Below are 14,757 nucleotides of genomic sequence, written 5' to 3' on the forward strand. Positions count from 1 at the left end.
GGTTTGAGGCGAGGAGGGAACCTGCGGACGGAGCACTATAGAGGCAGAAAGTCTGGAAAACCAAAAACTTGTCACTGTACAAAAGCGTTGGCTACTTGTTTGGTTTAGCTTATAAACACATACAGACATCATGTTCCCATGTGACTTCGCATGGGGAGCGGCGACAGCAGCGTATCAGATAGAAGGTAGGCTATTAAAGCAACAAGAATCCACGCAAGTACCGTTAGTTCCAAATACAGCTAATAACACGTGTTGTGTATTAAAGGACCACTTCACCACTTTTCAACCTATCTTCATATAATAATATTAATACTCGTGGAAAAAAATGGTGCAATTCTTTTCTACTCTGCCTGTGTCTCATATAGGAGGGCTGTGGGCAGTTCAGAAACCGTCCTCCAGTGACATCATCGATGGGGAATACAAGCTAAGGGGGCTTTCACACCGGACATGTTTGGTTCGTTTAAAACGAACCATGGTCCGCTTACCCCTTTGGTTCGGTTGGTGTGAACATGCATCCGAACTCTGGTGCGGATCAAAGAAACGAACCATGGTCCGCTAAAAAAGGCCGGACTCGGTTCGGTTCGCTTCCAAACGAACCACGGTGCGGTTCGTTACTGGTGTGAATGCATTCGGACTTTATAGAGGACCAAATACAGTACGATAGGCAAAATAGCTGTCGGGCTTCGGCAGTTGTGAGGCTGCATTAATAATTAGTTATAAAAGCATGTATTTTTTACGGGGATCACTATTGATATGACAGCTGACAGTCTGATTTTATTTTAATAGTAGACGCATGTCGAGGCGCAGCGCAAATGTAATGGCAGCGTACGAGGTTCACATGCGCAAAAATAACAGATGTATAATTATCGACACGGAATGGTGTACGTAGGCTATATGGTACACGTGGATGTAAGCTTGTAGATCTGTTTATTTTAAGCATGCGCAGCCGTCACGCAAAGTTATGACAAAGCATGCGATGCATGAGTATTCATGCGAGAGTTTCTCTTTCAACTCGTGTCCCCTACTTTTTTCTGTCTGTCTGTCTGTGTTTGTGTGTGTGTGTGTGTGTGTGTGTGTGTGTGTGTGTGTGTGTGTGGGGGGGGGCGCACATGAGGGGGAGAGAACCATATATTTATATGGGAGAGACGCAGAGACAGAGAATTTGAAATATTTAAAATCATCCATGTCGCGCACGGCCGCACGTATAGAGAAAAAGCCAATGTTAAATAAGCTATACACAGGTGGTCCCAAATGATTAATTGATTACATCACTATAGCAAAAGACGTAAAACTAGGTCAACTCAATTAGCTGCAGCGGAGCTTTTCTGACTTGAAGCTCAATAACCTACTAACTGACCACCTTCAAGTTTAAACCATAAGATGACATGGAAATGCCTGCCGATTTGATGCGCAGAAATAACATATCTAATCAGGTCAAGGTGCACACATGGAAGAAAAGTCATTTTTATCGGGGATACCTTGTTGTTGTAGGCTATACGTCTCCGTGAATTGTATGCATCAGCAGCAAGCACATTATTGTTCAAACACCTGCTCCTCTGTTCACCTGTTGCTCTTATTTGGCTAATAAAATAATTAAGAATGAATGCAATAGCAAGTTGTTGCTGTCATGTTGCTGTTCTCTTCTCTCTCTGTGTGACTGAAGGTTGCCCCAAAAATTGTAGACAGTGATTTCCCCTCATGTTCTTTTTCCCTCACTATTTGGTTCGCTTAACATGTCCACGTGTCATTTGTTTACATATTTGGTACGCTTTACAAAGTCCAGTGTGAACACCAAACGGACCAAAATCAAAATGCTAATATTTGGTCCTTGGTCCTTGATCCGGACCTTCTAAGCGAACTTTGGGTGTGAAAGCGCCCTAATAGAAACTGCAGGCTTTCTAGTCCTGAAAAGGTGCAATGCGAAAGTTCTCACGATATTGAAAATCTAAACATTATTGTAATTATCTGCCTAATAATGATGTCACTGGAGGACGGTTTCTAAACTGCCCACATCCCTCCTATGAGACACAGACTGAGTTCCATTTTATCATGATTATTAGTGAGGACCTATTATACATGAAGATAGGTTGAAAAGTGGTGAAGTGGTCCCTTTAACTGTATTTGAATTAACTGCATCTCATCTGTACAGACAGACATGCTTTTTCATGCATGTAAACAACCCCATACCTTTAAATTACATTAGCAAATGTATGCCAAAGGTATTATATATTTTTCTGTGTGTACGTGTTTAAAGGTGGCTGGGACTCCGACAACAAAGGCCCAAGTATATGGGACACGTTCTGCCACCGCGATAAAGTGTTGGGAGGGCAGAATGCAGATGTGACCTGCAGCAGCTACACCATGTGGGATAAAGACCTGCAGAATGCAGATGTGACCTGCAGCAGCTACACCATGTGGGATAAAGACCTGCAGAATGCAGATGTGACCTGCAGCAGCTACACCATGTGGGATAAAGACCTGCAGAATGCAGATGTGACCTGCAGCAGCTACACCATGTGGGATAAAGACCTGCAGAATGCAGATGTGACCTGCAGCAGCTACACCATGTGGGATAAAGACCTGCAGTGTGTCCGACAGCTCGGACTCACCCACTATCGCATGTCTCTCTCGTGGGCCCGCCTGCTCCCCGATGGGACCACCAAGAATGTCAACCAGAAAGGTATTCCACTCCAATACTTCTACCACCAGTCTCATGTGTCCTTGACTGCCCATATCTGACCCACCACCACTGTACCTTGTATACGGACATCTCAATTTACCATCTCCCACCTCAAGAAGACTGCTAGCAGCACTGGCTGCAGTTCGTCTTTCAAATGTATTCATTTAAATAATCCACAGTATCTGAAACAGCTTATGATGTACCATACACTTCTACACATCAACTTAGACATTGCTCACAGGTTTACTTCAATATACCCACATCAGTTGGCAAAAAAATAATTTATGTTCAAAGCTCCTTGTGACTGGAACAATCTACCTGTCCATATTCGTTCAATATTAAACATCTTTTCATTTGTTTAAAACTGTGCTGTCCTCTCATCTTGAGACTACCTGTTCATGTTTTCACTAATCATCACTGTAGCAGATCCATGATGCAATGATCTGTTATGTCTACGTTATGCCATCTATGACTATCTTTTTTTAATCTGTCTTAACAGGTGTACAATACTACAACAAGGTCATAGACGACCTGCTGCTCTGTAAAGTGTCCCCCATGGTCACACTTTACCACTTCGACTTGCCTCAAGCTCTCCAGGATCAGGGAGGCTGGAAGTCGCCCGACATGGCGACCCTCTTTGACGGCTACGCCCGCTTCTGCTTCCGGACGTTTGGGGACCGCGTGAAGCTCTGGATCACCCTCAACGAGCCGTACGTGTGCGCCAAGCTGGGCCACGAGGACGGCGTGCACGCCCCGGGGCTCACAGAACCCGGGGGGACCGGCGCCGCCTACCTGGTGGGTCACAACATGCTGCGGGGCCACGCCCTGGCCTGGCACAGCTACGACTCCCTCTACCGGGCAGAGCAGAACGGCGCCGTGTCCATAGCGCTCAACAGCGACTGGGCCGAACCGCTGGACCCGTCCGACGCCGGAGACGTCGCCGCCACCGCGCGGTATCTGGCGTTCACGCTCGGGTGGTTCGCGTGGCCGGTGTTCGTCACCGGGGACTACCCGGAGGTAATGAGGGCGGCCGTGGACGCTCAGAGCGAGACGCTGGGATACGACGGCGGTAGTAGACTGCCCACGTTCTCCACGGACGAGCCCGCCGTTCTCGGGACGGCCGATTTCTTTGCGTTGAACTACTACACGTCTCGTAAGGTGAGGAAGCCGAGACGAGGAGGGAGTACCGGACGGGCGCCGTTGGGTGTAAAGAGCGACCAGGACGCGGAGGACGTGATGGATCCGTCCTGGCCCGTGTGCGGGGTGTCCTGGCTGGCGGTGGTACCACCGGGCCTGAGGAAACTGCTCTGCTATATCAAGGTATTAATTAACCCATTTAGGCCTGACCTCAAAATAAATAAATAAAATCTTCTAAATCCTCCAGTATTCTGAAAATAATATTTTCACGATTTCCCCAAAAATAGCAGATCTACAAGCTCGTAGCGCGCTATGAGCTTGAACGACTGACATGGAAACATAGCTTTTTCAGAAAACTGTCATTTTCAAACTGGGTTAAAATTCAAAATGGGTTAAACCCCTCCCCAGAAACATGCCTCATCATAAATCATTGTTGTCACATTGAGTTAAAGGAGTTTAGCTGATAACTAAACTATCTGTGAACGACGAACGTCCTGCTGTTGTTGACTAAAAAGGCTTATAAACGCAGCATATGGTTCTATGTATAATAGACCTTGCCGTCTCTCACTATAGTTTGATTGACAGTATCTTCTGCCCTGTCTGTCGCTTTCCAGGAGACTTTCAACAACCCAGAAGTGTACATCACAGAGAACGGGTTCGCCCAGACCGGCCCGCTGCAAATGGAGGACAGTGAGCGTTGCGGATTCTATCGAGACACCATCAATGAAGTGGCTAACGGTAAGAAAATGCTGGTGTGTGTGTGTGTGTGTATATATATATATATACTTTGTATTAGCATTTATAACCCACATTGGATTGTATTTACTACTGCTCGTAGCGTAGACTAGTATTAGAAAAAGTGCAACAAAGCACAAGAGTTCTAAAAAAGTTCTATACCTTGAATGAGTCAATGTCACTGTGGAAGGAGGTGAGAAGGTGGCAAACTTACAAGAGGGTCCAAGGCAGCTCTGTCCAGTTGAAGTAGAAAAAATCCTTTATTTCATATTAAAAACAAGGGTTAAAAACATGACCAGCGCGTTTCGGCCTTCATCAGGGTCAACTGGAAGTGCAACAGTCCAATGTTTCTTGTTGCAGATAAGTTGACCACTTAAACCCTATATAGTTAGTTGACTGAAGTCCCAGTTGTGCTCGAAATGTACAGTAATTCTCCAAACTGTTAATAAATACTCTATACGATCCTCTAATCGTTTCTCTAAATGTTTTAAATCCTCTAAAATGTGTCCCTCTACACCAAATCACAACAACAATGTGACCCGTTGTGCTCATGTGTAGCTCTAACCCTCCTAGGCCTAGTCTAACCCTAGGCCCCAGACACAAAGTGGTTAATCCCATTGGTATGCTTAGTTTAGAAAACCCAATTATGGCACCATGATGATAATCTAGATTAAGATGCGTGCCATGGCGCCATGGGTCACATGGGTGAGAGAGATGGTCATCGCAAACCAGCACACAATAGAAGGATTGTTGACGAACATCCACTCCATGGAGACTTAGAGGACAGAGTGAGCACCTTTAGTCGTAGGCTCACCTTCCCTCCGACAATGAACACACACAGCGGTATATAGACCAGGGGTGGGCAACTGGCGGCCGAGGGGCCACATGTGGCCCCCCACCTTCACTTAATGTGGCCCTCAGGTTAATGTCAGAATACTGATATAATATTGGTTTCAGCTGTTTCCACAATTCCACAACACATTGAAAACATGACCCGCTGTTATTACTTCAGTCTAAATTAGTAGCTCATTGCTTCAACACAAGTATAAATTAAAGGCATTTGAAATGACATAATGTAAATTTTCAGGATTCCAATTAAAAAATAGCAAAAGTAAAAGATTTCAATTCGAATATAGCAAAAATAGCCGATTTACAAGATCAAAGAAACGCATTTTGAGCTTGTAGATCTGCTATTTCTGCTACGACAGTAGTATATGGCCCTAGGGAGTGAGTGTGGAAATATAGTGGCCCTCTCCATCGTCAAAGTTGCCCAGCCCTGATATAGACTCTCCTTCCTAGCAGACCACCAAATGCTAACACAAAAATGAGTTAAAATGGAACATTTGCATGAACTCTTGGTCACATGGTCACACTTTGTTCTGCTCAGCTATTGGACAGGACGGTGTCGACGTCCGGGGATACTTCGCCTGGTCACTCATGGACAACTTCGAGTGGTCCGACGGCTTCAGCGCTCGGTTCGGACTCTTCCACGTGGACTTCTCTGACCCGGAACGACCCCGGACCATGTATCGCTCTGGACGGGAGTACGCGCAGATCATCTCCAAACACAGATCTCAGACCAGTAGCTAATGGGCTGGCACCACAAAGGTTAGTGTATGAATAATAAATAACACATTTACCAGATATATAACAAAACAATTCAGCGCATGGATGCACCTGGGACGTATCCTCAGTGATGTATCCCAAGGTCATCAGGGTTTCGGGTCTTCCAACATCATACCCCTCACTCAGGCGACCCAGCCGGGAGTGATCAAGTCCCGACTTACGTCCCAGTAGCTACCCTCGATCAGTCCCACTACTATGGAAAATCCAGGGCCACACAATCCGTTGGAACTATGTACTCCAGAACTACTCTGCCAGGGCTGGGAGGTACGCTTCTGGGCACATGGAAGGACTATAGGCTCTGTGGGTTGTCTCCTGTCCGGGCCCCTCCTACGTCTCTAGGTTCTGTGGGTTGTCTCCTGGCCGGGCCCCTCCTACGTCTCACCAGGTCCACTCCTGCTCCTCTCACCAGGACCTGTGCGCCGTGCGTTGCACCAGAGTGCCCCAGCAGCAGACACTTCATGCAGGAGTGGTGGGCAATGGTTCCGCAGACTCCCATCTTCTGAGTCACTATAAATAGAACAATACATATATACAATACATTATTAGAATGATTCACTAGCCTATAACACAGCTCAACAAATGTCAGTTCCCTTTGTAAATCCCTATCTTAAAGCCCTATACCATTTTGTTACCATTTTGTTAGACAATGCTGCTTCACTTCAGGAAAAAAAGCTTAGTCGGGTTTTTTTTTTTTTCTTGCACGAAACGTCTGACTTTGGCAGGGGGACGAGGTATAAGGACGAAAGCCAAACGGTGTTAAGTTTATTCAACGGAATGGAAATTAGCGTTCCATCCTAGCCCAATTCCCAGTCAATCTGTACATGAGGGTTTATAGGGGAGAATTCCCTATACGCAGCGGGCCGGGCCAGCTGTAAGCCTTCCAGACCAAGTCACTTGGCTTCTGCCGACAGCACGGTGGGTGGAGGATAAGTAGAAGGAGTAGTCAGTCACACACACACACACACACACACACACACACACACACACACACACACACACACACACACACAGAGTACAGATCAGTGGTTCTCGAACGTTTTTCATGTCAAGGACCCCCACATTGATATTCTTCGCCACAGACCAGACCCTGGAATCTGGTGGTTCTTCTAGATCAAAAACATTCAATGAATGCACAATGTCTGCAGAATCCCACATACTGTACAGTACACGCTCGTTAGGCAGGCGTACAGAGTTATATTTTATCGATATAATCAAACCATAAATTCATAGAGATGTGAAAAGAAAGCCAGACAGAAAGTTAGAAGCCCTGTCCCATGCATGTATAATAGGCTACTTATACATAATACAAGAAGCGTGTGAAGACTGAAGAGGGGGTAAATTTTTAGATCTGGAGAAATCAATTCTGCCGTGTTTTTGAGAGTGATTTTTTCAGAGAAGAACAGCAGCAATGATTCAGTCGGGTTTTAATGATGTTCTTTTTCTCTTTGATCAAACTTCACAGCAGAGCAGCGATGGTGTCAAGTAGAGGCTAAGAACACATTCTACCACAGATGCAACAATTCCAAATGAACGAAATAAAGGATATTTATTGGGATTGTTGAGTGTATTATTATTATTGACGACAAACTAAAGTTTAGCATCTCGTTCATCAGATAGCTGATGCGTCAGCAGTCATGTCATCAAAGCGTGAAATCAATCACAACAAACAACAAAGAGACTGTACAGTAAGATAACAGCCTGCACACGTCTAACAGATGCCCGATAGATGTTGCAAATTCTGAAATGCTTACTTTCCATATTCTGTTCTCTTTATAACTTTTTTTTAATGTCCTTTTATATTAACGGTGTGTCTTTCTTTTGCACATCATCTTATTGCATTTAATGTTTGTTTAAACTAAGTGTTTTGAATTGCCTTGTCTTGTCGAAATGTGCTATACGAGTGAACTTGCCTAACCAGAAAATAAAATAAAATAAAAGCACAAACTTGCTGTGTCATATTTCCATCTCTCAATGTATCTGACCCGACTATATTTTAACCTCAGAAGAAATACAATGTCCTATGATCTAAGAAATACAATGTCCTACGATCTAAGACTTACAATGTCAGACTATGATCTACACGAATAGCTATCATAACACTGTCAGGCTGGATTAGCCACACTCCGCTGGCTTCAGATGGGACGCCAACTGAGATCAACAGATGCCATTCTTGCAGGAAGAGAGAGAGAGAGAGGGTAATGTCATGTGTGTGCGTGTGCGTGCACGTGTGTGTGTGTGTGTGCGTGTGTGCGTGCGTGCACCCACAGCTGTGCAAACTCCCCACTGAGAAAGGAACGACAACACAAGGTGAAAAGTCCTCCCTCAGAGCTCATGTTGACTCTGAGTCACGTAACGCTGGTTTAACCGATTCTGACCTGAGATCAGATTCATACGAGGTTTCCACTGGACACACACTGGTCTGATGAACCCATTCTGACCTGAGATCAGATTCTAAAAATGTCAGTCGTTCTTCGATTTTTCAAAAAATAGCAGAACTACAAGCTCGTAGCGCGCCACTCGGTGGCGCGCTATGAGCTTGTAGATCTGCTATTTTCCAATAGCTAAAGCATAACGTAATGCAAACACCAAAATGGGTTCCCGCGCAAAATGGTTTAAGGTGGATAATATTATGAACTGCTGAACAATGCAACTGTAAAAATCTACAACAACGCTTGTGGTTGTATAGCCATTTGTTGTTAGGGAGAACGACAACAGGGTGCTCATGCAGAACCATACGAGAGACAAAGAGATGTTTTCTTTAGAAAATGTGCCCCGTTTGTATTTAGTTTAGAACTTGATTTCTATTTAGTGTCAGAGAAACTGTGGGGAAACACATGAATTCAGAGGATGGATGGGGGGATTATTTTGTGAACCTAGAGTGCCACTGTGTGGTATTAAGTGGAACTGCACTGCAGTCTTTGAAATGCCCCTATAAGCAGTGCACCACTGGAGCATTTTAAATTGATACGGTTGTATCAAACAATGAATAAAATGCATGTTTATACCGCCATAACAACAAAGCAAGTAAAGCAGTTCCCCCTAAACGTAATATATCATGGATTTAAACCATTCTGACCTGAGATCAGATTCTAAAAAAATGTCTTCTACATCCTGACAGTTTTCTGAAAAAGCTATGTTTCTATAGTCAGTCGTTCTTCGATTTAAAAAAAAATAGCAGACCTACAAGCTCGTAGCGCGCCACTCGGTGGCGCGCTATGAGCTTGTAGATCTGCTATTTTTCAATAGCTAAAGCATAGCATGACGCTAACCACCAAAAGGCGTTCCCGACCAAAATGGGTTAACACAATTAATATTCATGTTCTCTCCCGATATATGAAGGCAAATGTCATTTATATTCCACGTTGGGGGAGACTTTGTTTGCATTAATAAGCGTGGAGTATCGTGACATTCCAGTCGGCTGTGCATATTGTTTTCAACAGATGTGAATAATGCCCTCGTGGCCCTCCTCCGTCTATGTCAGGCTGAGTGAGTCTCTCTTTTGTCTTATGATGAATAACAGGCTATTGTGCAGCAGCGATGAATAATGCCTCTGCCTGCCTGGTGTATCTGAACTTCTCTGCAGTATTATTTTAAACACAAAGTTATAAACCGTCCACATCTCATCCACCTCAGAAACAAGTCACTGTAAAAACACAGTGGTGGAAAAAGTATACTCAGTTGTTTTTACTTGAGTACAATTACCAATACTGCAATTTAGAACTGTACTTTGTTACATGTAAAAGTACGGAATTGAAAATGTACTCGAGTAAAAGTACAAAAGTGTCGGCATCAAAATGTATCTTAAGTACTAACATTGTGCAGAATGTGTACAAAAGCTATTGCGTGTACAAAATCAATGCGTTGCGAGTCGCGATGCATTGTGAAGCTTGTAGATCTGCTATTTTCAGTATGCAACCAAGTGTAAAATGACTTATACTGGATCTCTTGTCCACTAGTCCCTTCCTAACATTTTAGTCTAGTTTTTATTTGCTGACTAAATTGTCAGTATTTCTAGTCTTATAGTTTTATTCATCGTAGCTTCGTTTTCATTTAGTTTCCATCTAGTTTTCATCAGTGAAAAAACAAGGCAGTCGACGAAAAGTTTTCGTCTTAGTTTTAGTCGACGAAAACCACACTGATTGCAAGTCTTCAGGTCCATGACATCAGAGACACTGGGTTCACTGCTAAAATCTAAAACCACATATTACACACATAAAGACCCCCAGGAAAGTGTTCTAAATCTTCTAAACGTCATTAAACTAGTGAGATTGAGAGATTATGAGAATGGGGGGGGGGGGGGGGTGTTTGCAGAAGGGAATGACTCCCTTCAGTCCATTTCCAGCTGACAGGGTGGGAGGAGACTGGGGGGGGAGGAGGAGGGGAGGAATGAGAGAGAGGAGAGATGTTGTGATATTATAGAAAGTGATCTCTCAGTGCTGCTGAGGAGAGGTAGATTGGTGGGGGGGTAGGGAGGGGGGGGGGCTAGGAGGGCTGGCATCTCTTCATCTCGATACCAAAGCAACAATCTAATCTCTGGGATTAATAATAATTAAAATGCATACGAAGGTTGATCAGTAAATAGAAAAAGGGTAATTATTTTTTGCCAGAAGTCGCAGGCATTTTATACGTTATATGTAAGCACCTTAATCATAAAGATCAAGATTTCTTTCCCTATAATTCATTATGAAGATATAGTTTATTAGCTAGTTAAATTATTCACTTAATATATAATAAAGTAAATGACTTCCTCATGCTGTTGAATATTTTATATATCGTGTCCTGTCAGAATGGAAGGAGTTAAGTTTTTGGTCAAATACAAATGGCCTCTGAGGGTAATTTGCCCAGAATGTTCCGTCGGCGCAAATCTCTGTGCCGGCGGAATGTGATTGAATGTTACAATTAAACGTTGCTAATTCATTGTCAAAAGCAACTTATCTATACACATGATATATTTGGTGTTTAATTGGAAAGTGCATTTGGAAATGGTTTCTCTTTGGTGACTTTCTACATCACAGCCCTAATCAGAATAAATTCTCTCTGCCCCAGTAATGAATTGAAGCTGTATATTGGTAGTTGGGGCTATTAAAGGGAGACGCTGGCGCAGTGAATTATTTAAATACTAATTAATGTTTCAGCTTTCCAATCTGCAATAAGCACATATTATTCCTTTGCCTCTCACAAATGGCTAGACTCGATATTTGCCAATCGCGACATTTAACTCATATTTCATGCAATGAATTGCACAGCAATGGTGCCTAATTTAACCACTTAAACTCTACTTTGTTAAACAAAAAAAGACCTCCCACGTTGGTTAAAGGGACACTTCACCCTTTTTGCTAAATTTTGACCTGGGGACGATTCTACAAATTTCTTCTAAATCCTGACAGTTTTCTGAAAAACTCATGTTTCTATGTGTCAGTGGTGCTCAACCTTTTTCATGCCAAGGACCCCCAGAATTATCTGTATTTGGCCGCCGACCCCCATCTGAAAATATGTTGTTCCAGAGACCCCCTTTTGAGTTGAAAACGTTCGCTCTGAAAGAATATATATATTAAAAGATTTGCACCACATTTTCATGATTTTTCAAGAATAGCAGACCTACAAGCTCATAGCACGGCACTCGGTGGCACGCTATGAGCTTGTAGATCTGCTATTTTTCAATCGCTAAGCTAAAGCATAACATAATGCTTAGAACACAAAATGGGGTTCCCGTCTTGAATGATGGGTTAAAAGCCATTTAGACCTGAGGACGATTCTACAAATGTCTTCTAAATCCTGACAAGTTTTCTGAAAAACCTCATGTTTCTATGTCAGTGGTTCTCAAAGTTTTTCATGTCAAGGACTCCCAAAAATATATGTAATTGGTATATCGTTGCTGATATACAAGCAAAACGTGCCGCATGCCTTATTCTCTCTGTCTGTCTCTCATCAACGTCGTCCCCTCTGTCTGTCTGTCTCTGTGTGTCTCTGTCTGTCTGTCATCAACGTCGTCCCCTGTCTGTCTGTCTCTGTGTCTCTGTCTGTCTCTCATCAACGTGACAACGTCCCCTCCTCTCATAATGGCATTGTGTTCATATTCTCCATTGACAACACTAGATTCAAAGTGTGACGCCAGTGGGGGGAAATAACAGCACCAACTTTCTAAATCCCATTGACCTACTTTTACTTTCCCAGACATTTCACTGGGAATTCATATTAGTGTAAAAGAATCGGAGGAAGAAATGTTTTCAAAACGTTTCTCCTCTCCCCCCCCCTCCCCCCTCCTCTTCTATTCTTTTCTCCGCCCTCTCTTTCAGCTAGAAGCCATTTCCACAATTTGAGCCCCTCCGCGCACCGCGTGCACGCTACAGTACATTATTCTGGTGGATAAACGCTTCATAAGTGATGCTTCGGCGCCACTTTTGTCGCGTGGCGTAAGACGCGTGACATTGGAGCAAAAAAAAAGGGGGGGGGGGGGGTTATTGGGGGAGGGTGAAAAAAGGCGCCTCAGAATGCCTCATTTGTGATTGTCAAATCTGATACGATGGAATGGCATATGAATATTACCCTGCAAGGCCTTGTGGAAGGAAGTGGAATTATGAAGTGGAATTATTGTTTTTATTTTTTCTCCTGTACAGCACTTTGTAAACTCTTGAGTTTTGAAACGTGCTATATAAATAAAGTGGATTGGATATGAGCAAACCCATACAGAGAGGGGGGGGGGGTGGAATGAAAAGAATGGAAAAAATAATATTTTCTTTCAAGCCCCTCCCCCAAGAGACTAACGATGACCCCGCTAATGATTGGGGAAGGTTCCAGTTCCCCTGAGTGCGATGGATGGCGCTGTGTGATATGTGGGGTGGTTTCAGGGGTAGAGTGCCTGGATGGGAACCGCAAGGTTGCCAGTTCGAACCCGGGCTCCCCCAGAGTTACTGTCGAAGTGTCCTTGAGCAAGACACTGAACCCCTAATTGCTCCCGATGTGCTAGTTGGTGCCTTGCATGGTTTCCGCTGCCATCGGTGTGTGAATGGGTGAATGTAATGCACAATCTATGTAAAGCGCCTTGGATAAAGGCGCTATATAAATGCACCATTTACCATTTATATAGAACTAGAACCTGCTTGAAAAATGTTATTATAAGCCCCAAGAATATATACTTTCTGTGCCTTCCCTTCCCTCCCTGTGCTGCACAGTGGGTGGGTGGGGTTGTGGTGGCTGGGCACACACACACACACACACACACACACACACACACACACACACACACACACACACACACACACACACACACACACACACACACACACACACACACACACACACACACACACACACACACACACACACACAGGGACAGGATGGGTAGTCAGGGGGTTTGAGGATGGTGGCAAGGCCCCAGCGGGAGGGGGAGAGTCAGCCAGGCTAGTGTGTGTGTGTCAGTGTGTGTGTGTGTGTGTGTGTGTGTGTGTGTGTGTGTGTGTGTGTGAGTGTGTGTGTGTGTGTGTGGTGGCCAATGAGCTGGGCACTGTCTCATGGGGACAATTGCAGCTGTGCGTGCGTGCGTGCATGCTTCGTGCGTGTGTGCTTCGTGCGTGCATGTGTGCGTGCGTGCATGTGTGCGTGCGTGCGCGCGAGGCAACAATAAGTGAGAGTGTGGAGGAAAAAGTCTAAGTGTTCACAGAGCCGCCCCCTCTTCTCTTCGAAGAGAGCTTTGAATCAAGGGTGAATATTCGCTGATGGTGATGTAGTTATCAGGGGCTGAATCCAGGCGAAGAGAGTAATGACATGGATATAACCTTTGGCTCTAAATATGCAAACACAGACTCTCCTCCTCCTCCTCCTCCTCCTCAGCAAAAGAACTCTAGAACTGGAGAAATGCTGCAGCTCTCTGAATCCTCGTCCAAAGAAAGCACACTAACCTAACAGACCTATAACAGACACACAGTGGATTCCTGACAGTTATGATGGATGGCGGCCATTGAGAGGAAAGCAAAGGAGCAACTTAACCCATTCTGTACGCGGGAACCCCCTTTAGCTGTTGAAAAATAGCAGATCTACAAGCTCATAGCGCGGCACCGAGTGCCGCGCTACGAGCTTGTAGGTCTGCTATTTTTTGAAAGATCGTGAAAATGTAGTGCAAAGCTTTGAATATATTCTTTCAGAGCGAACGTTTTTTTTAACTCAAATATTTGTTTCCGGGGGTCCCTGGCACAACATATTTTCAGATGGGGGTCGGCAGCCGATTACATATAATCTTGGGGGTCCTTGACATGATAATGTTTGAGAACGACTGACATAGAAACATGCATTCTTCAGAAAACTGTCAGGATTCAGAAGACATTATTTTGTAGAATCGTCCTCAGGTCTAAATGGGTTAAGGAGTCATACCGCATTCTGCTTTGGACCTTTTCTATCGTATTTCAGTCGTTGAAGATGTTCTGGGTAATTCTGCCAGCCGGTGCAGAAGGAGGGAAGTCGCTAGAGACTGACGCAGAGGGACAGAGAGCACGCTATAATATATATATATATATATATATATAAAATATATAAAACACGCAGAGAGGCAGAGAGCAACGCTATAATGTGGTCAAAATGCCAAC

At 44.2% G+C, this 14,757-nt stretch overlaps 1 protein-coding gene across 1 annotated transcript; it reads left to right on the forward strand.

Moving 5' to 3' along the window:
- On the forward strand, positions 1 to 8,040 carry gba3 (glucosidase, beta, acid 3). The gene is made up of 7 exons (XM_080792475.1): positions 1 to 185; positions 2,255 to 2,391; positions 2,587 to 2,680; positions 3,180 to 4,000; positions 4,432 to 4,555; positions 5,940 to 6,160; positions 7,641 to 8,040. Exons 1-6 carry the CDS (start codon positions 131 to 133, stop codon positions 6,140 to 6,142), a joined length of 1,434 nt encoding a protein of 477 aa, XP_080648601.1. The 5' UTR covers positions 1 to 130; the 3' UTR covers positions 6,143 to 6,160; positions 7,641 to 8,040.
- The last annotated feature ends 6,717 nt before the right edge of the window (positions 8,041 to 14,757 follow it).

This window comes from Protomyctophum bolini, assembly GCF_963924005.1.
Source record: "Protomyctophum bolini genome assembly, chromosome: 20".
Lineage (NCBI taxonomy): Eukaryota > Metazoa > Chordata > Actinopteri > Myctophiformes > Myctophidae > Protomyctophum > Protomyctophum bolini.